Here is a 23139-nt window from a genome sequence, read left to right on the forward strand (position 1 = left end):
TCCCATAGTTCCCGCAGTCTCCTCCGCCCATTGGAATTCTGGGTTGAGATCCCAATGCATGATGGGGCAAAAAACATTGTCGCGGGTGGTTCTGGGTATATCCTCCCCCCTCTCCAGGAAGCAACGGCAGACAACCGTTTCGCGCCTTTTTCCTGGGTGAACAGTGCAGACGCCATACCACGGCAAGCATGGAGCCCGCTCAGCTCAAGACAGCAGTCATGAACATTGTAAATACCTCGCGCCTTATCGTGCAGTTTATGCTGAACAAGAACCTGGAAAACCAGGCGGCGAGGAGCAGGCTACAGCAGCGCGGCGACGAGAGTGATGAGGATATAGACATGGAATTCTATCGAACCGCGGGACCCGGTGCTTTGGAGATCATGCTGTTAATGGGGCAGGTTATAGGCATGGAACGCCGATTCTGGGCCCGGGAAACAAGCACAGACTGGTGGGACCGCATAGTGTTGCAGGTGTGGGACGATTCCCAGTGGCTGCGGAACTTTCGCATGCGTAAGGGCACTTTCATGGAACTTTGTGACTTGCTTTCCCCTGCCCTGAAGCGCCAGAATACCAGGATGAGAGCAGCCCTCACAGTTGAGAAGCGAGTGGCGATAGCCCTGTGGAAGCTTGCAACGCCAGACAGCTACCGGTCAGTCGGGAATCAATTTGGAGTGGGCAAATCTACTGTGGGGGCTGCTGTGATGCAAGTAGCCAAAGCAATCACTGAGGTGCTGCTACACAAGCTAGTGACTCTGGGAGATGTGCAGGTCATAGTGGATGGCTTTGCTGCAATGGGATTCCCTAACTGTGGTGGGGCGATAGATGGAACCCACATCCCTATCTTGGCACCGGAGCACCAGGGTACCCAGTACATAAACCGCAAGGGGTACTTTTCAATGGTGCTGCAAGCACTTGTGGATCACAAGGGACGTTTCACCAACATCAACGTGGGCTGGCCGGGAAGGGTTCATGATGCTCGCGTCTTCAGGAACACTAATCTGTTTAAACGGCTGCAGCAAGGGACTTACTTCCCGGACCAGAAAATGACCGTTGGGGATGTTGAAATGCCAATAGTTATTCTTGGAGACCCAGCCTACACCTTAATGCCATGGCTCATGAAGCCATACACAGGCAGCCTGGACAGGAGTCAGGAGCTGTTTAACTACAGGCTGAGCAAGTGCAGAATGGTGGTAGAATGTGCATTTGGCCGTTTAAAAGGTCGCTGGCGATCGCTACTAACTCGCTCTGACCTCAGCCAAAGAAATATCCCCATTGTTATTTCTGCTTGCTGTGTGCTCCACAATCTCTGTGAAAGTAAGGGGGAGACCTTTATGGCAGGGTGGGAGGCTGAGGCAAATCACCTGGCTGCTGATTACGCGCAGCCAGTCACCAGGGCGATTAGAAGAACACACCAGGAAGCGCTGTGCATCAGAGAAGCTTTGAAAACCAGTTTCATGACTGGCCAGGCTACAGTGTGAAATTTCTGTTTGTTTCTCCCTTCATGAAAACCAGCCCCCTTTATTGACTCATTCATTCTCTGTAAGCAACCCACCCTCCCCCTTCCCCCAGCTTTCTTTCAAAGGAAATAAAGTCACTATCGTTTAAAAATCATGTATTCTTTATTAAGTGATTATAAACATAGGGAGAGAACCAAGAAGGTAATCTGGGTGAGGTTTGGGAGGAGGATAGGAGGGAAGTAAAAGGCCACTGAAAAAATTCAATATAATGACAGCCTTTTGGTTGGGCTGTCCACTGGGGTGGAGTGGGAGGGTGCACGGAGCCTCCCCCCCCGCGTTCTTACATGTCTGGGTGAGGGGGATATGGAACATGGTGAGGGGGGAGGGAGGTTATACAGCGGCTGCAGCGGCACTCTGTCATCCGGCTGCCGTTCCTGAAGCTCCACCAGACGCCGGAGCATGTCCGTTTGCTCACGCAGCAGCCCCAGCGTTGCAGCCTGCCACCTCTCATCTCGAGCGTCCCTCAAGACCTCACGTTCACTGGCATCTTTCCTAAATTTAGATACAGTGTCCTTCCACTCATTCAAATGAGCTCTTTCATTGCGGGTGGATTCCATTATTTCTGTGAACATGTCGTCTCGTGTCCTCTTTCTACGCCGCCTTATCTGAGATAGCCTTCGGGACGGAGGAGGGAGGCTTGAAAAATTTGCAGCTGCTGGAGGGAGGGTTGAAAGAAAGAAGAGAAGTTTTTAAACTGATACATTTTACAGAACAATGCTTATACTCTTTCATGGTGAAAAACACTATTCACATTACATAGCACATGTGATTTCAGTACAAGGTCGCATTTTCCATCTTAATATTGAGTGCCTGTGGCTTTGGTGTTAGAGATCACAGACGCAGGTCCGGGCAACAGAATTCAGCTTGCAGGCAGCCATGGTAAGCCATTGTCTTTCGGCTTCTGCGCCCTCCTTTCCCACATACCAAGCAAAGCCTGTTGACTGCTGCGGTTTTCCTGTTAACCTTCAGCAGCAGAAAACAAACTAACCCCCCCACCATCCAATTCTCTGGGATGATCACTTTATCCCTCCCCCCACCGCGTGGCAGGTATCAGGGAAGATCCCTGCAGAAACCAAACTAACCCCCCCCCCTCCCGCCATGAATTCCCTGGGATGATCAATGTACCCCTCCCCCCACCGCGTGGCAGGTATCAGGGAAGATCCCTGCAGAAACCAAACTAACCCCCCCGCCCCCCATGAATTCCCTGGGATGATCAATGTACCCCTCCCCCGACCGCGTGGCTGGTAACAGGGAAGATCCCTGCTAGCCAAACGCGAAAAGCTCAGGGCCAATTCCCCCCCCCCTCCCCGTGCTTGGCTAACTGCAGGGAAGGATTTCTTTTCAGCCACAGGCAAACAGCCCAGTAGGAACGGCCACCTCTGTCCCCTTAATTAAGTTCCCGTATTTCAACCAGGTTACCATGAGCGATATCACTCTCCTGAGGATTACACAGCAAGATAAAGAACGGATGTTGCTTGAATGCCAGCAAACACCGGGACCATACGCTGCCAGGCTTTGTCAGGCAATGATACCAGATTACTTGCTGGAAGCATGGCGTGGTCAAGTGTCCTACCATGGAGGACGGAATAAGGCTGCACTGCCCAGAAACCTTGTGGCAAGGCTTTTGGAGTACCTCCAGGAGAGCTTCATGGAGATGTCCCTGGAGGATTTCCGCTCCATCCCCAGACATGTTAACAGACTTTTCCAGTAGCTGTACTGGCCGCGAATGCATCCCAAGTCCTCAGGGCAAATTAATCATTAAAAAATGCTTGCTTTTAAACCATGTTTTATATTTTAAAAGGTAAACTCACCTGAGGTCCCTTCCATGGGGTCATGGTCTTGGCTACTGGCTTGGGAGGCTTGGGAGGGTTCTTCAGTCAGGCTGAGAAAAAGATCCTGGCTGTTGGGGAGAACGGAGTGCTGGGTGCTCTCTGCAAGCTCGTCCTCCTCCTCCTCCTCCTCTTCCCCATCCGCAGAATCCTCAGCTGTAGCTGATGAGACTATCCCCGACCCGGAATCCACGGTCACAGGTGGGGTAGTGGTGGCAGCCCCCCCTAGAATTGCATGCAGCTCGGCGTAGAAGCGGCATGTCCGCGGCTCTGACCCGGAGCGACCGTTTGTCTCCTTTGTTTTTTGATAGGCTTGTCTGAGCTCCTTGACTTTCACGCGGCACTGATCTGAGTCCCTATTGTGGCCTCTCTCCATCATGCCCTTGGAGATTTTTTTCAAAAGTTTTGGCATTTCGTCTTTTCGAACAAAGTTCTGCTAGCACTGAATCCTCTCCCCATATAGCGATCAGATCCAGTACCTCCTGTGCGGTCCATGCTGGTGCTCTTTTTCGATTATCAGCCTGCATGGTTACCTGTGCTGATGAGCTGAGGTATCTGTGGTATCTGTGGTCACCTGTGCTCTCCACGCTGGGCAAACAGGAAATGAAATTCAAATTTTCCTGGGGCTTTTCCTGTCTACCTGGCCAGTGCATGCGAGTTCAGATTGCTGTCCAGAGCGGTCACGATGGTGCACTCTGGGACAGCTCCCGGAGGCCAATACCATCGAATTGCGGCCACACTAACCCTAATTCGAATTGACAAAATCGATTTTGGCGCTACTCCGCTCGTCGGGGTGGAGTACAGAAATCGATTTTAAGAGCCCTTTATTTCGAATTAAATGGCTCCGCTGTGTGGATGGGTGCAGGGTTAATTCGATTTAACGCTGCTAAATCCGAATTAAAGTCATAGTGTAGACCAGGCCTAAGAGCAAGACGGCTGGAGAAAGGGGTACTGGATAATCAAGGCAGGAAATAACCTTAACTTAAGACTTTAGCATTTAGAGGGGAAGGACTGTCCCACTGTGTGCTACATTTTTCATATTTTATTTTGCATTAATTGTAGAAGGATTGGATCCTGCTTTCTTTTTATATTCTAAAGTACAAATAAAGAAATTAAGGAGATCCTATAAAGTTGATTTAAGCCTAAAATGTAAGTACTTTGAGAAATGAGATTTCACAAAACCTAGCAAAATCAAATATTTACATATTCTTTTAAATTCCAATTAAAACAGCATTTTTGTTAAAATGTAGACACTTTCCTCCGTAGTGTTGGCAATCCCTATGTTGTTGAAGTGTGCTAGCTAATGCATGAGAACCAAAAAGTGAAATTGACTATACATGAAAGTGAAAATAACGAGTTTATTTTATTGTCTTTATCTGAGCTGAATGACATGAAAAGAGTGAACAGTGCTAACTGTGAAAACTGAGTTAGTTTATAAAATTGTTTCCATTTTAATAACATAAGGTTTTAATAATAGAGGTAAAGAAATTAGATTTTATTAAAATATTTTAACCTCACAGTGTCTCTTTAAAGCCTTGACTCCTCTTTCAAGAATTCTAAAGCACAGTCAAATTGAGGAACTTGGATGGGCCCATTCCATGCCAACTTTTTTCAGAAAATTCTTTGAATGGAGCACCACCTGGTTTTGCAACACAATCCACAGCTGCTGACAAGTGTCCTTTCTGGAGGTCTGCCTTCCCTTATGATCCTTCTAAAAGAGATTTTCAAGTAGCGTGACTCAAGTCAGTGCTTACACTTCTTAACTGTTCCTCATTTTGAAAGAATCCTTTAAAGTGGATCAATTTCACACAAACCTGGTTGATCCCACTTTTCATTATTGTTCATAATTGTCATCATAAATACTCAATCTGACGCTGAAGCTACAAATCAATAAAGTAATTACTATGACATCATTTCATAGTTCCTTCTCTATTCCTTTCTGTTGTATCTCTCCCTTTCTTGAGCTTTGTTATGCACCTTAAAAGCCTGTGTTACACATCTAAGTTGGGGAAGGTTGAAATTTCCTCCCCAAATAGGTCAGACATTACACTTCTTTACAAATACCGGGTCTGAAGAATGCTGCTATTGCTGAATGCTGTATAGCTAAACCCCCTTATTGGATATTTTTTGGTTCTGAGGACCTGGAACTTCAGATAAAACCTTGGTTATCTGTACTCCCTGCCTTGATTAGCTTTAATTATCTGCCCACTGTCCTTTTCTGCAGCTTGTATCTTTAACACACACAGGCACTCAGCCTAAAAAAAGATCATAAGCAATAGAAGATGGCATACTGTTTGCTTCCCAGCCTACATGCTTCTTCTTCATTCACAGATGGCTTATGTTGAAAAACCTTATTACATTTTCTCTGCCTCATTTGAATTAATTATACATTATCTCCATTTTACAGATGGAGACATAAAGGCATTTGTGAAATTGATTTGCCTAAGGTCACATAATGAGCCAGTCCATTGGACTAGTATCTAAATCTATTCACTCCCAGTCTGTACTCTAACTCCTAGTTTACCTCATTAGCCCTATTATTTAGAATATATTAAAACAAAAATGTTTATTTAATATTCACAGGTCCCAGTCTAGCGTTCCTGAAATGTGAATGCTATCAGGCAACAAGTCAAGGTGCACTGGATTTTAATCAGGTGTCTTCTCTTTCAAAGAACATCCAAGAATAGTGTTGGAATATTGGGTTAAACACGTTTGTTAAGGTATGTACAATGGTGCCGCTGCTACTATTTTTAGTTTAAAATTATTAAATATTACTAATTATTTTAATTTTGATAGCATGTGTTGGTAATGTAAAACTCCTTTAGAACAATTCATTTATAGTGTACTATTCTGTACACTGATGAATTTTTAGAATGTTTGCATAATTCTAAGACACAGAAGAATATTCTTCTCTTACTTTGTGAATTTTGTGTCTAACAAATGAACTATCACTAAATTTGAAACTGAAGCTGTGTCTTTGGCTCTCTCTCTTGCAAGCTAACAACTTTCCACCATTGCAGTATTTACTAATAAATACACGTAATCCCTTTGGAATTCTAACCTTATTAAAAGTAGATATGGATAATAAGCCAAACTCTGTTGACGCTCCCATTGAATCTGGTTCATCGTGGACAAAAAGAGAAATGCAGACTAATTTCTTTCACTGGATAAAGTGCTTTTTTACTCATTTTGAGATGAATATCTAATGTTCTTCAAATTCATATTTGAGTACATTGCAAACTGATTTGATTTTTAAAATAAGCATTCAGGGTTTATTGCAGGTTTGTGAACTCGGCAAGATAACTTAAGCAAGTACCAATCCTCAACTAGTGTTAGGTTAAACTACGTTACCCTTAATGGGTTGTCAGGTTCCATTCCTAGCCTATAATCTAATGCATATTCGGTTTAAAGTAAACTTTCAGACCGTGTTTAGTACTGATAATGTGCTATTTGTGGTGATTTTGTATTCAAATGTCTTGCTTTAAAGAAACAAAAAGAAGGGGAAAGACTCCTCCACAAAGGGTAACTAACTTAGGACCTGACACACCCAAAGGCTACTGGTGAGGAAGGGGAGAGGTTGAGATCCTAACTAATCAGTTCCCATTTTAGAAAGTGGAGGGCCCCGCCTTCTTTCCGTGCGTCTGAGTAGGTCTGTAGCCTCCACGTCTTCCTTGCAAAGGGACTAGAGATTCCTCTTTCTCTCCTGCGAGCTCTTGCTCCCTAATGCTGACTATGCCGTGCACGCTACATAGGGAGTAGTGGCTGCATTTTTGCCACCCGTTTACTCGATTTACCCCACTCTGGCTTGGACAAAGCAGGGACCAACCCCACTCAAGCGAGTGTGGGAGCGGTCGGGAGCAGGTGCCCCGGGCATACGGAGCCGGGAGCAGCTGAACTGCTCTCCTCAAGACGGGGAACAGCAGCCTCGCAAGGTGCTGGGGCAGCTCGAGAAACGCTGTGGCTGGGAGTGGTTAGGCGCCTTTTTCACAGCTCGGCCTCCGCCCTGCGCCTGCGCAGCTCCCCTGCCCTGTGACCCTGCGCAGGGGGCCGCGCCGCGCCCTGGCTGGTGCTGGGCGAGCGCGTGAGCGGGAAAGCGAGACGGGGCGGGCGGCGGCGGGGCCTATGTTTGGCAAAGGCGCTGGCTGAGTGATTGGGGGGGCGGGGCGCTGCGGTGACACGGCTGGAAGCAGCGGGGCAGGGTGAGCAGATAGGCGGGTGTGACAGCTGGAGCGACTGCCGCCCGGCTTAGGTGCTGCAGGCAGCGGCTCTGGCCGGGGACCTGTATTTGAGCTCACAGATCTTTAGTTTGTGGAGGGCGCGGAATTCAGCGCCCTCGGGGCGGGGTGGAGCCCGTGAAATCTTTTCTCTGGGCCGGCAAGAGACTCAGAACAACCCCCGGCCACGAGCAGCAGGAGGGTGGCTGGGGGCACCTCCTCTACAGGCAGGTGTAGCTTTCTGTCCGAATCCTGCTGCTCTGCTAGGGGCACCACCGCTCAAAGTCTGAGCCCTCCTGGCCCATCTGGAGCTGTGTTTAGGAGGCCACTCAGGTTGTCCCCGAGTTTCTTCACCATCGGTCCTGCTTTCTACCCAAATACTGAGGCTGGCCAGGTTGGTTTGTGGTATAGCTGGGGGAGTGGTTTCTGCCGTGGCCGCTTGTTGCTAAAGGCAGTTTTTCTGCAGAGCCTGGGGGCCCTTTCCCTGCCTGCAGGATGCCACAGCTAAGACCTCGGAAAGTGCAGCTAAGCAGGGAGGCAGTGACTGCTACGATGGGGCCCTGCCCACAACCTGTGGATGCAGAGATGGGAGCCCACTCTGGGGACTTCTCTGCGGCCAAGGGGAACCCTCAGCGGGAGGCAAAGAGAAAAGCAATGCATTCCTTATCCTGCTCTTCATCACCTATCCTGTTCTCTAGGGTCCCATGTGAGCAGCTCACATTCCCAGCAGTAGCATCTATAGAGGAGCAACATGGGACTAATACGAGGCTTGTAGGTAAAAGAAAGGAAGGGAGACGAGGCTGCAGAGGAAGAGGCATTGCTGCTGCTGGAGGCAGAAGAGAAGCAGCTTTACAGGTTTCAGACCATGCTGCAACTAAAGTCTGGGAGAAGGTGATGGTGCCAGTAGGGAGGTGTTGGGAAAAGGCTATCTGTAGAAAAAGAGGACAGGGATTGCAGCAGTTTTCCTCTGGAACTAGGTTGGAAGAGAAATTGGCAACAGGGATTGAGGGAAAACTAAGAAGTAGCTCCTTAGCAAAATTGGGGCTGTTGGGGCACCAAGAGGGATTAGGAAGCCCAGGGAAAAAGAGCAGACATTCCTTAATGGAATTGAAGCTACAAATTCCATGCCCCAAGGAAGAACTGGTGAGCCCAGAGAGGAGTGACAGATGCACCTTGTCAGAACCAGTAGTGCTGGGGCCTGGGAAGGATGCAGGGAGCCTGATGGCACTGGACTTGCAAATCCCAGACTCTGAGAAGGAAACAGTGAGCCTGAGTGAGAGGAGCCGATGCACCATGGTAGAACTGGGGCTTCAGGAGGAAGTGGGGAGGCAGGGGAAAAGGAGCCGGCGCTCATTTTCTGAACCAAGAGTGCTAAGGCCCAAGGAGGGAGAAGAGAGCCCAGTGAAAAGGGGCAGATGTTTGTTGGCAGGGACAGAGGCTTGGGTAGAAGCAGGGAACCTTGGGAAGAGGGGCAGGCGCTCCTTATCTGTCCTGGGACCCCAGGAGAAAGTAGGGAGCCCGGGGAAGAGGGACAGATGTTTTTTAACAGAGGTGAGGATGTCAGGGCCTCTAGATGAAAAAAGGAGTCTGGGGGAAAAGGGTAGGCAGTCTTTGGTGGAAGTGAAACTAAAGAGCCCAGGGAAGAGGGGCAGACACTCATTGGCAGTGCTGCAGCCACAGAGACTAAGCCTCCAAGAAGAACCAGTAAGCCCAGGAAAGAGGTTCAGGCGTTCCTTGCAACTACAAAACTCAGGCACCCAGGAGGAAGTAGGAAGCCTGGAGAAGAGGGGTAAGCACTCATGCACCACTGAGGAATCATATCTCCAGAGCTCAGGTCCCCAGGAGAGTACAGGTAGCCCAAGGATAAGGGACAGGCATTCCATGGTGGTACTACAGCCACACAGTCTAGGCCTCCATGAGGGAGCATGTAGCCCAGGAAGGAGAGGCAGGAGCTCTTCTGTGGAACTATGGCTACCAGGGCCCCAGAAGGAAGCAGGGACCTGTGGGGAAAAGGGTAGGACTTACTTGGGGGGAGCAGGAACCTCAGAACACAGGAAGAGGAGCAGGGGCTCCTCAGCAGATGAAAGGGTGAAGATGGTGACCTGGGCTGCTTCTCAGTCAAGGCTGATATGTGGGAAGGATTATGAAGCCCAGTGCTGGAGGCCAGGCAGGGGTTCTGCTGCTGGAAATACTCGAGGGAGCAGACGAGGGAAGATGGAGCAGCAACAGGTTGTAGGGCAAGAAGTGGATTCTACAACCACTGATAATCTGTTCATTAGTAGAATAGAGGACAATGGTGAGAGACAGAAAGATGGAAAGGAAGAGGCTGTGGTTTCAGCTGAACTAAAATTAAAGATCAGAAAGCCTAGTAAGATCTTATTCTGTATCCGCCTATATATTTGTATGTTGCTGTCTTATATCTATACCCCTCTACTTCCCCTGCTTATACATTTGCTGTCTGTCTTTTTGCTCTTCTAGTTTGTAGGATGCTGTCCCAATTGCTTCAAATTCTCAACCTTATTGCCTCTTTTTAAATACCATTCAAAGTAATATCCCACTAGCAACAGAAACAAAAAGTGCCCTTGGGGGGTCGGTTTTTTTTTTTGCATGTTAATTGTGATTTTCTCAAAGTGGGACAACTTGAACTAGGGAGATATTTAAAAATAAACAAAGTTGTAAATTTTGCTGAAAGATACAAAGTAAAATCCTCATAAGAGGGAGAGATTGTAAATATACTTGTAAAATTAATCGATTTGTGAAGGAGTTTTCTTTCCAGTGAATTGGAAACTTGGGTCAGGTCTATGCCCATAAATATGCGGGTTGGGAACTAGGAGCATTGTTGTTGCCTCTAATTTCTTGATGGAAATACGAACTTTTTTCTGTATTGTTGAAAATAGTATTATGTATTTGAGCCCTTTTTCAGATAGGCATGATTTATTGCAATAGGAAAAACTTAAATACTGAAATTATAATCTATTTTGAAAATTTGAGATCTTATTAAACAAGCACCTTAGTTTAGTGGTTTTCAACCTTTTTTTCATTTGCGGACCCTTAAAAAATTTAGAATGGAGGTGCGAACTGCTTCGGAAATCTTAGACATACACCTCTACCCCGATATAACGCTGTCCTCAGGAGCCAAAAAATCTTACCACGTTATATCGAATTTGCTTTGATCCGCCGGAGCACGCAGTCCCGCCCCCCGGAGCGCTGCTTTACTGCGTTATATCTGAATTCATGTTATATTGGTTTGCGTTATATTGGGGTAGAGGTGTAGTATGTGTCCCCCTCTCTCCCCTCCCCCCCCCCCCCCCCAGGACCACAGATTGAAAACCATTGCCTTAGTTTAATTATTATGTGAAGTATTATTAACTTTCTCACAGAGTTTTACCAATATTTTTTTTCAGATTTGCAATGAAATGTTCACAAATACAATTTTTAGGTATAATGAATATTTCCTGTTAAAAGAACAGTAATTTGCTTAGTATAATAAAGAATTTGTCTTTCTGGTTTTTCTTGAATTAAATTTTTAAACGGGCGCTTTTTTTTTTTTTGCTCGGGTGATCTTGAACACGTAATTTATGAATATATTTATTTCAACACATAATATGTGAACAAAAGGCTTCGCCTAAAATTTAAAAGTGGAAATAGTATCTAGCATTTTCTTGCAAAAATACTTTAGTTTGATTTGCCAGTTGGGATATGTTTGAAGTTACTATCAGTTCATTCAAATTTTTTTCTTATAACAGCCTAGCATTCTGTAAAGACTTTATATAACAGATATTTTAAGCCAGTTAATATGCTAGTTATTTTCTGTATGTAAAAATGTTAGTCAGAATGTAACACAACTACATTTCACCTCTATAGTTTTTATTTGGTAGATAATAGTCTTGAAGAACCATGTTTGTAGTATTTTTTCTAAAAAGGCAATAGTTCAGTTTTTTCTTAAAGCACTTGTATTCGTGTGTAAGACTGACTGTCATTCGTTTTTTTTAAATCAGCAAAGAAAAAAATAATAGAAGTTAAGGAAGACTCAGATGCACAGGATGGAAAGCAGCTAGAGACTGATCTAAATATATCAAAAGATTATAACATAAAGAAACCACTAGTAGCTTACTCTGAATCTCTCCAGGTAGCTAAGTCAGATGGAACTCAGCGCAAGATACCAGTATGCCCGGGTTTAAAAACGGGATCAACAGAACAGTGTAACAGGAGAAGAAATAGACTCACCAAGACCAGATGTTTACAGAATTTGGATGTAAAAGTAACTGAAAATAAAGCGACAAAGAGCAAACTGGTAAAGTCTAAGGATGAAAAGTGCAGAGAAACCCCAAATTATCATAATAGCTTGCCATCCACAGTAGAAAAGAATCCAGTTGTAAAATTATATGACTGTCGTTACCTTAATACATTTGTAAAGTCTTCAGTTGATGCAACCAACTGCAGTTACAAAATTGGTGGTGGATTCTTGCATGTAGCACAGGGTAAGAGAGAGACTTTTTGTCCTGACAGTGTTATGGGACAGAGTGATGTGAATAGCAAGCTTAATGTAATGCAGATGTCCACACAGAAAAGTATATCATTTGACAAAGAAGGAATATGCCAAAATAGAAAAAATTGTCAAAATGAAAACAGTAAGTGCTTGAGGGAAAGAAAGTGGAGTATTGATAGAAAGCCCAGGAAAAGGATGAAACTTTTTGAAAAATCATCAGTCCAGAATGTTCTCCCAGTTATGGACAACAAATACTGTGAATATGAGTTACATATGGAAGATAAAACTGCCACAACAGACTCTTTAGCAGTTTTAGAGTTAAATAGCAATGAAACTACTTCCTCATCTTCATTTGATCAAAAATCAAATCCCCATCTAGAACCAAATACTCAAGAAGCACAAAATGGTTGTACTGCCTCGATTAATAGAAAAATGCACTTGAAACCCTGTGCAACAGAAGGTAGTTTTGAGAACAGACTTCAGCTATCTGAAATTGCAAAAGGAGAAAAGGGTGGTTTTGATTCAGAAAGTATAGAACAACAAGACCGCTTGAAAACCTCAAATAGTCCAGAAGTGGTTACTTTGGTCAGTGACAACATTTCTGATTACTACAATAATGCCAGTTGCCAAAAGAGAGAGAGTATAGTGTCAAATGAAAAACTGATAAGTAATGTTGAGAAATTACAGCTATATAGCTGTCAAAGAATAGTACCAATGTCTGGTAAAAATGTTTGGCCTCGTGAATCATGTGCTAGGACTTCTGAATGGTTTCATAAAAATCACGTGTCTGTCCTGGAAGGAAAAACTTCAACTTCTGGTTCTCAGGAATGCTCATATGAAAACAATACCGAAGCTGTAAGAGATATGGTTTTAACTGATAACTCCAGGCAATTAGAGCTAAGTATGTTAGAGGCAGAAAGTGTCAAAGAATCTGCATGTAAAATAACAATGGAGTCTAACATTGAATGTCTGACTTCTGTTAGAACACCAGAGTCGTCATCATTGGATATTTGTGGGACTTTGAGAGTCACCTGTAATGAAAATCTAGAGTCATCAGTGGATAGTAGTCCCATAGCTTCTAAGTCTGAAGCTGTCCATGAAGCTCAGGTGATCTTAAATTTGGCAGTAAAACAAAAACAAGATGATAAAAACAAAGGCGCTTTAACAAAGAAAAATCTGATGATGGCGCTCCATGATGGTATATCTGAAGATGACAATACAAGTAAAATGATTGTTAATCATAAGACATCAATGATGAAAAAAACAGTTACAATTCCAAACTTAATGAAAATGTTATACCCGGGAAATCTATCAAATTTCAAAATTCCTTTACGCAAAAATAAAACTGAATCCAGGAAAGTGGACTGTATTAGATCATTAGATAAAGAAACATACAGTCCACTGGAACGTCTTCACAAATCTGCTGCTGCTTCAGCAAGGCAGAACAGAGCCGAGGAGAATTCCTCTATGGTAGTCTCTGAGCAGCAACCTATCTCTGAAGAGGCAGATATCTCTGTAATCCCCTCAAAGGAAAATGCTGACCAAATGAGCAGTAAGGACTTTGGCAGTGGTGGTTCTGAAAGTCTTTCAAATGAAATAAATATACTTTCTGAACATGTTTCTACATATCAGTGTGCTTTTCTTGAGGGAGAATTGGAGTCATCTGCTCTTGAGGATGTTACTGACTCTTCTGCTACTGCACCTATAGAGCAAAGTCGCACACTAGATTATTCCAGTAAAACAGTTGACCATTCTGTTTCATTAGAAATGCATGATGATGATAAAAAGAAGTCAAGAATGGATCTTGCACAGAGTAAGATTAAAAACTTTCCAGATGTTCTTAAGGCTTATGAAGATGATATTCTTGTGATTGATGTAATTCAGGATGACCCTGACCTTTTTGGAACCACTGATGAAGGGGAGCTTGCATTCACAATGAACCATGTGACTGAAAAGCACTGTAATATCAGTACTACCTCGGAGGAAAAACAGGATGTCAAGCCAAAATGCCTTATCCTTCCAGAAACTAAGGATTCAAGGGATTACTTTAGGTATGCATATCATTGCTTTACCTTCATAAAAAATATTTGTGTAATACTGAGTACATTGAGACATCAACTTAGTTTAGTTCAAGTATTCAGGTTTCCCCCAAAACGCTGTATATGTGTATGTTTAGTAGAGTGGGCAGCACAGTTATGCATTCAATGTGAACAGAAACAGTTTCATGAAATTGAAAAAAAATCAGCAAAAATGGACTTTGGGAATTTAAACATTTTTTTGGCAAAGTTCTGAATCCAAACACAACGTATGGTTACTGCATGAGAACCAGAAAGTAAAGCTGATTATAAACCAAAGTAACTGAATTGGTCAGGCTGAGTGAAATGGAAAAAAAAATGCTGAGAAGGAAATTAATTATTTAAAATTCTTTTAAAGTAAGATGTGGGAGTAATACTGGTAATGCTGTAACGATGTATATATGAATTATCTCATTAGTGTCCCCTTAATGATAGCTTTATATTGTAGTATGGCATTTTAAAATATTTATAACTTTTTCTATTGCTATAACTTCTGCTGTTTCTGCATTCCCATGAGTAAGTGATTTTTGGTTATCCAAATAGTAACAATACGTTTTTCTCACATGCTGAATAGTTTTTAAAACTATAATTTGTCTACTAGGTTCTAGTCAATATTTTTACCAGTCTTGCATTGTGGTGTTTGATCTATGTATTGAGATCAGAGTAAGGTACAGTAAAGGAGGGAGAGCAGAATTAAATGTATTAGCAACCTTCTATAAATGGCAGCTCACCATGTGTGTTTAGAGAGACTCAAAATCTTTTTATAGCTGCTTGATATATTAGCTGTTGTACAAAATTGGTAATCTTATGAGAAAAGTATAAAACTTGCATAGAGGTTTATAGTACAGGATTTTCTCCAAAGACCTGAAGACAAGTGCCTTCCCGTTCAATTTTTATTTGCTTCCTCTGTTCATGCTCTTTGCTCCCTGTCATCTTTACCTTTTTTTAGGTTAATACTACAACTAACATTTTAAACTATTTTTTTTTAAATATTGCCAATTTCTTACCTTGAAATCCTCCTTGACAGTTATCTCCCTCTCCCTTTCCTGAAACTATGGTGTACAAAGGAGGAAAGTAGGAAGTTTGCTTAGGGTAGTGCTGAAGTGTGTGATTTAAATATCCATTTTAAAGTTTAATTTTAACTGTGTATCTTAGAATCTCACTTTTGAGAAAGTAAAGGAGCAGCAGCAAAAAACAAACAAACAAAAAACCAAACAAAAAAAAAACAACAAAAACAAATCCAAAGACCTTTAGGACAGTTTCTTAACTCATGCAGATAAACGTTGGTCTCAGGGTTTGACAGTTTAGTGCTCCAAGAAGGTGACATTATTATTAATAGAAAATGAAGTTTTCTGTTCCCAGAAGAAGTGATAGATCATATTATCGGGGTTGCAACAGTATTTCTCACATGTTGCCTTACCGCTGATCCTTAAGCATGAGCTAGGGGAAATATGTCTAAGGATCAGTTCCCATACCCATTTATTCCTTGTCCTTTTTACTAAGGGCCATCAAGGGTACCAATTAATGATGTGTTTCATGATACGAACATATGTTGCTAAGAGCTAATCGGGATGTCAGATTGAAATCCTGTGGAAAGCTTTGTACGTCCATTACCAAACTCTTGAGACATCCAGTCCACATGGTTTTTCATGTGCTCATAACCAAGGGTGAAAGTTTGTGGTGACTGCTGTAGTTTGAGATTCCAGTTATCACATGCTCATAACCAGGAGTCAGCTTGAGGAGGGAAAAGGTGGGAGGTGCTCTTCCAAGATCTTCCCCGAGACGGCACCAAAATGAGACACTGCCCACCATGCATTTTGCAGATGTTCAGAATATGTTTTTGCATGCTCTCTAAGCTCCATTGAGCTCTTTGAACTTGGCTCTGCCTTGGTGGGGTTTCAGTATGCCATGGGCTTTGCTGGCTCCTTGATTTGAGAAAAAAATAATTGGTGGTATCTCCCAAGTGCCACCTTCTTTTGGCATCAAGATGAGACTTGACTCACAGTATATTGTATAGATCTGTCATTCTCCCTCTCCTTACATACATGAGGAATGAAATAATTTAAATGTCAACATTATTAACTATCACTGGGATATGAGTTAACACCTTAATGGAAGAACAAATATCAGACCTATTGTTCCCAGTCTCTAGAGACCAGATTTTTCTGCCTTGGTTACGTTTGGTTCACGTTTTTGAAGTTTTCTTCACAACTATAACAACTTAGAAAATTTGTTTTTAAAAAGAAGCTGTGATTCTGAAGAACAAAGTACTAGCTTCAGAGAAGTGCTGGTACGGTTAATTGGTATCCCTCCCCCCCACCTGTTTCTGAGCCCTGGCTCATTCCAAAATACTCACCTTTGGGCTGAAACTTTCTATTCTTGGTCTCTACCTGAATATGACTTTTTGGTGTTTGAAGGAGAAAAAAGTCAGTTAAATATTTTTTTCCCATTGTTAAACAACAAAAACCAAACCAAAAAAACCCACCCTAAACATTCTTCAGGGAAAGCTTGAAAGAACATTTGAGAACCGTTTAGTTTTAAAATGATCTGAAATACACCATATCATGGTGCATATATAGCTGAAAATACTTTTTAAAAGGTGGCCTTAAATGTTGATATGATACAAAGCTAGCTAATTGTATAGTGATTTACAAAGCAGGGCTGGTCAAAACATACAAGTGCTTAAAAGCTAGAGAAGGTTGTTCCGCCTCTCAGGCCCTGAGGCCTAAAGTAAAATACTCAGGGCTGGGAGCCTAAAACTTCTGAGCTCTTTTCCCTGTTAGTTGCTGTGTAATATTTGCTCTTATATAATACTTCAGTAAAATTTTCTTAGGTTTCACAGCATCTCTATACAGTAGGTAAATATAACTCCCATTGTATAAATGCTGAAATTGAGGCTCATAAATTAAGAAGATTATCCAAGGATTAGATGTGTGCACACACTCTAATTCAGGCCTGCTCAACTGATGGCTGGGGTTGGCAGTCTGGTTGGTCCAGTAAAAGATGATACTTCACCCAGCTTGTCTCTAAAAATGAAAATGTAGGAGTCTGTAGCTTGTCAGAACCTTCCCTTGATTTGCCATGGAAAGTTATATCGGCTTGCCAGATTCTTGCATCATACATTCTATAATTTATGCTCTATAACTAGCTTTTTCCTCCTAACTCAAAATCGAGGCGCTAATAGACTGTTAGTTGCTATAATGGGCCAGTTCTCTCTTGTCTCTAGGCTTCTTTTAGGAGTCAAAGCATTGAAACCATGTGAATGGTAGTTGCTGTATCCTGATGAATATGTTCTCTATGTGCACTGGCAACTTTAAGGGTTTACTCTTTCACATTTTTCATCTCTGATAAGTTTTAGGACATAAAGCAGAATTGTTTCCACTGCTATGAGTTCTAGCATAGCATTTTCTAGCTTCAGTCACTGTGATTACTTAAGTTGATACAATACAATATGCCCTGTGTCTTGCCTGTTTTGGTCTCTTTAAGAATGACCCCGAGTTTGCTTCTTGTGTGTGGATGACAAGCAAAACAGTCTCTTTTTGATCATTGTCTCTAGTGTTCAGACCTGACTAGCAAAGCAGTCTACATGGTGAAGATCAACCAAAAATAGCTCATTTGCCTCTAAGGCATCAACAAGAGCTCCTGTACTTAAACAGTAAAGTGTGAAAATCTTTCTAAATTCAGTCTTTATGATAGGGAAATCTCGTTTTTGCTATCTAGAATAGAAAGCTCACAGTTGTGGTTGATTCAGTACACAATAATGTGAAGAGTTTCTTGTCTAAACTTGGCCTGCAGCATGCCATTTGAAAAGCCCATGTTCAATATACCATCTAAATTCAAGCCAAGCATGTTTAACTGGAGCTATTCTAATTCCTAGACCTTCTAATACTATTTCTATGGGATACCATCAGCTGTTCTATATTTCAAATGTGCTACATCAGCAAAGACGGTATATTTTCCAGTCCTGCATGAATGTGACGTACATAGGCTCGTTACTCAGATGTAGGCCTGTGAATGGATCATCAGCAAGTACAGTAATAAATCTAAATTTCTGAGACAACCTCAGTTGTTTCTATGAAGTCTTTCATACTTATTTTAAGATACTTTGAGCCAAGATTTAGGGCAATTTCAAATCTCTAAAAATAAAATAATGTTTGGCAGGTAAGCAGATCTTCTGACATTCATTTTACAGAGCAGTTAATAATTGTGAACAAAATAACTCATTGTCTGATCCTTTGCATTTCATATGACTAACAAAAATGTCACATGTTGTGGGGAGAAACACTTATAAAAAGACTGCCTTTAATCAGAAAGCTCCGTATAGTTTCTGCAAAGTAAACATTTTGTTTGACGTGAAACTCATGGATAATTAACTTTCTATGAATTTTTGTCAGTCCACTGAGATATTTGTATTTAAGCCAAGTGTCTATATACATTGACTTGTGCATAATGCAAAACCTTGTACTCTGTTTGCTAAATTTCCCCAAGGTAGAATGTTTCCATTCCTACCTGCCCTCTCTGATCACCTTGCTAAGACTGGCAGCTCATTACTGCTGTGCCATGATGTTGCTCAGTATGCCCCCAGGTCTCCTCAGTTGCCTTGTGGAGTTTCTTGCCTGCTGAGTAATTCTGGTTGCACTTTTCAGATAACACTTTTACTTGTTCCTGGTTTCTGGGAAATAGGAATTTTTCAGACTGTACCAATTTTTAAGCCACAATGTTTGTTGAATGCAGTATTCTTCTTTTCCTAGCTAAAATTGTGTAATATTGCCGTACTGTGTTTCACTCCAGAAGTGGGTGAAGTCTACGTAAATTAGTAACATTTTCAATAAATACCTTTTGGGATTCATCTTGCAGGAAAGGTGTTATAAATATTTTGAAATTGGTGAACTGGTTAACTAACACAGTATTTACAAATCTTCCTTATTTTCTGTAACTGCTGGATTTGTCTGACCTTTGATGTGAAAGATTCCCCCAACATTATTTTAGGCAAAGGTGTGTTGAGGAGAAAAGCCAAAATTGAAGAACTTTAATTATGTAAATATTACTACTATACTTACGATAATACTAAAACAATTGTGAATGTGTTTAGAAGGGGGGATTTTCAAGGAAAGCAATATGTGAGTGTAGAAAAACTAACTCATAGTGGGACTGTTATGCTGTAAACATGTTCTGTCCATAGCTGAAAGCATTCATTGTTGGACTGGAAAGCTTTGATTTTGTGTAGTTAGGTTAGGTTAGTCTGCCTCTTTACTAGAGATTTGAAATGTACTTTTTGTTTAAAACAGAGAGAGTCCCATTCAAGAATCTGGAACATTGAAATCTGGCACAGATTCATATGATGCACTGCTGATGGGTAAGAATGGAAATTTTTAAAATGCGTAGTTAGGGAGAACAGATATGTAGGTATTCAGTAGCAAAACCCATACCTTAATTATTTTCTAAAATAAATTAGAAAATTTGTCAGATCAATAGTATATCCCTTCTTGCTTCTCTATTACTGTAATATTTACTTTGAAGAAACTCTTTAAGCTTTCATATTGAAATAATTTTATACAAATTTCACATTTAGGAAGCAATATGAGTTCTTAAATTTCATCGCTATAACAGCTTAATATAGAAGACTTCGCAGTAATATGTTCCACCTTTTCAGCTAATAAGATTCAAAAACATGATTCCTCAAGTGGAAGCTGTCCTTTGGGAGGTGTAATTGAGGAGTCTTTTGAGGATGGGCAGCTGATTGAATCAGATGAACTCTTAAAGGATTTTCATATGGATGAGAAGGTACTAAAGAAAGTACATTGCATTATGTCACAAACTAATCTAGGCAGGAATGAAAATAGTTCACATAGAATATTCTAATTACTAATGGTATTTCATATTCATGTTACACTTTAATTTTATGTAGTGAAGGGTACAGCTGCTTTTCTAAAGAGGGTTTTATTGATTACTTTAATATGTGCTGTAGACCAGGTCAGAGTCTTATTTGACAAACTATTTTTCCGTTTTGTTACGGACAATTCAATTTAAAATTTTAACTTGAAAAAGATATTACCATATTAATTACGGTAACATTACTCATGTCTTACCAATAATATAAATCAGGTTATTCTAATAAAAATATGCACAAACACTGCATTATATGTCCATTAAGACTGGTCTGTATATAACATACCTAACAAAAAGCAAGAAAAGCAAGGAAATGAAGTTATGGTATCAGATGTTCTCCACTTTGCAGCCTGCTTTGGGCCTGCAGGGGAAAGAAAAAGCACTGGCCCTTTTAAGAATTGTCCCACACCCCTCTTCTGCTGGACTTAAGAAGGGGAAGAGAGAGGCTCTGTGGCTGATTGATTGTGACAGAAGGGATGCTATATAAGCTGATTGGCTCCCTAGAACTTAAGAGGAGAGTTTATAAGCCCTAAGGAGACCATTCTACACAAGGAAGAAAAATTCTTTCCTCCACCCCTTGAAATTAGAGTAGGACTCTGTTTTTTGGATCCTGTGGCCTCATGCTAATTACCTTTTTGAGATTGGGAAGGAATTTCTCCTCACTGCCAGATTGGCCAGGGTGCTGTGGATTTTTTCACCTTCCTCTAAGCAGCCCAGGGTAGGTTAAGTTGTAAAATTAATTCTGTTGTATCTTGGCAGGTGCTTAGCTCAGGTAGTGATCAACAGGGGATCTGGTTCCCTGATAAACTGGAATTGGAAGCAAATTCGCTTTAGTGGGTGGGTGCTGTTGGGTACTGATGGCCTGTGATACAGAGGAGGTCAGACTAGATGATCTGTTGGTCCCTTTTGGCCTTAAACTGTGACTCCATCTCCTAAAGAAAATGGGGAATGGGGTCAGGGCTCCCTAATGTCAGAGGCAGTGGATAGACAAACTCTCTCTTCACCACACATTTAACCCTCATATGAGGGAGGACGACTGAGCCCCTGCAGCGGGCTGGGACCAGGTTAACAGGGTGAGAGGAGTGATAATAGTACTCCGCTGCAAGGTATGGATTACAGAAGAAGGAAAGATGACCTGTACTATAGGAGTAATTCCAAGATAGCTCCTATATGTGTTACTTAATAAAGTTGCAGCCTAATTAAGCCACATTCCTGGTGTCTTGTCTTGTCTTCCTGTAGTGTCCAAGACAGCAATATATACCAGGGGTGGCCAAACTCTGGCTCATGAGCAGCATGCGGCTCTTTTACAGTTACAGTGCAGGTCACAGAACCCCCTACGTCTTCACCATTCTCCACCTACCAGACTTGGGAGCATGAGACCTCTGCCTTGCAGCAGGGTGATGGGGTAGGGGCTTCTGCCTAGTGGGGAGAGGAGTGTCAGGGCTACAGTCCCACGGGGCATGCCTGCTGGGGCTCAGGTCTTCAGCAGGAACGGGGTTGAAGCCCCGAGTCCCAGCAGGTGCACCCCGGCTCTCGAACTAATGAAGATTGTCGTACGCGGCTCAGAGACTCAGTAAGTTCGGCAACCCCTGGTACATACCCTCTACTCCTCTCCCCAAGGTATAAACTTTGCCACTTGAACAACCATCATATACCACATATAACACATCATAACCTCAACTCTTCCTCAGTAGGGATGGAAAATTAGTCATTCATATTTGGAGAAGGAGAGGGTTGAATGAAGAATATTTGTTTTGAGTCCCCTTGCCAATTTTTGTGTTTTCAGCAACATTTTTCCTGTTTCTTTTTCCTGAGGTTGTGTGAAAAATCCAACAAACCTCAGGTGAAACTAACTATATGGGAAAAACATGAAACAGACTATGGACAATCTGAAAAGGATGTTTTTCCTCTGATCTTTCATTTATAATAATCTTACGTGTAGCAGTATTAGCTTAAGAAAAAGTCAAATGAATGTAAATTTGTTTCCCTTTTAGATAACCGTAGTTGCTATTATCTGCATTAGATTTTGTATAGTAAAAGATAACTGCTCACGTTTGAGCCCCCATTAAAGTGGAGATGATATGCAGAAACTTTGTGTGTGTAAAATATTATATGTACAAAAAAGAACTAGATACGTTCATGCATAGGTGCCGACTTTCCCTCTTTCCCGTGGGTGCTCAACCCCTCCCTCTGCCCCCAGCCCCACCCCCACTCCACCCCTTCCATGAGGCCCCGCCTCTTCCCACCCCCATTCCAACTCCTTTCCCAAATCCCCGGCCCCGCCTCCTCCCTTGAGCACGCTGCATCCCTGCTCCTCCCGAGTGTGCTAACGCTGCCAAACAGCTGTTTGGCGGTGGCTGGGCAGGAAGCGCTGGGAGGTAGGCAGAGGAGCGGGGACGCGGCACGCTCAGGGGAAGAGGAGGAGGTGGGGTGGGGGTGAGGGAAGCTTGGCTGCCGGTAGGTGCAGAGCACCCATTAATTTTTCCTTGTGCTTGCTCTGGGGCTGGAGCACCCACGGAGTTGGCGCCTATGAGTTCATGGAGGATGGGGCCATCAATAGCTATTAGGCAGGATGGGCAGGGATGGTTTCCCTAGCCTCTGTTTGCCAGAAGCTGGGAATGGGCTACAGAATGGATCACTTGATTACCTGTTTTGTTTATTCCCTCTGGGGCACTTGGCATTGGCCACTGTTGGAAGACAGAATACTGGGCTAGATGGACCTTTGGTCTGACCCAGTATGGCCCTTCTTATGTTCTTACACTGGGCACAATTATGAAAGATTGTTTGATATACAGGATAGTTATCTGAATTTACATTTATTTAAACTATAATCATTTCACAGTACAGTTTTTCAGGCAAGTCGGACGCTATAAAAGAAGAAAAAGTAAATATTCATGAAGCTGAAAAAAGGTATGTGTGGTGACATACCTTTGAGTAATGTATGCTATTTCTTCTTGAGTAATGTATGCTAATGATAAAGTGAAAAGCAACTTTTTTTAACCAAATCTCATCAGCCTGATTTTTACTCTTTTTCCCCCCACTTTATATCATCACTATTTATGTAGAAAATTAAACTGACATCACTTAATACGTTTACAGAGCCAGAAGTATCAGAGGTGTAATGTA

The 23139-nt window shown here is 42.4% G+C and overlaps 1 protein-coding gene across 1 annotated transcript in view; it reads left to right on the forward strand.

The window, feature by feature from the left end:
• Positions 1-8112: 8112 nt before the first annotated feature.
• Positions 8113-23139, forward strand: part of TOPAZ1 (testis and ovary specific TOPAZ 1) — a 101959-nt gene continuing 86932 nt past the window's right edge. Inside the window, exons 1-5 of the mRNA XM_065398416.1 lie at positions 8113-9928; positions 11559-14100; positions 19413-19480; positions 19778-19908; positions 22856-22923. Of these exons, the coding sequence (XP_065254488.1) occupies positions 8113-9928; positions 11559-14100; positions 19413-19480; positions 19778-19908; positions 22856-22923 (4625 nt within the window). The remainder of the gene's footprint in view (positions 9929-11558; positions 14101-19412; positions 19481-19777; positions 19909-22855; positions 22924-23139) is intronic.

The sequence above is a fragment of the Emys orbicularis genome, chromosome 2 (assembly GCF_028017835.1).
Source record: "Emys orbicularis isolate rEmyOrb1 chromosome 2, rEmyOrb1.hap1, whole genome shotgun sequence".
NCBI lineage: Eukaryota > Metazoa > Chordata > Testudines > Emydidae > Emys > Emys orbicularis.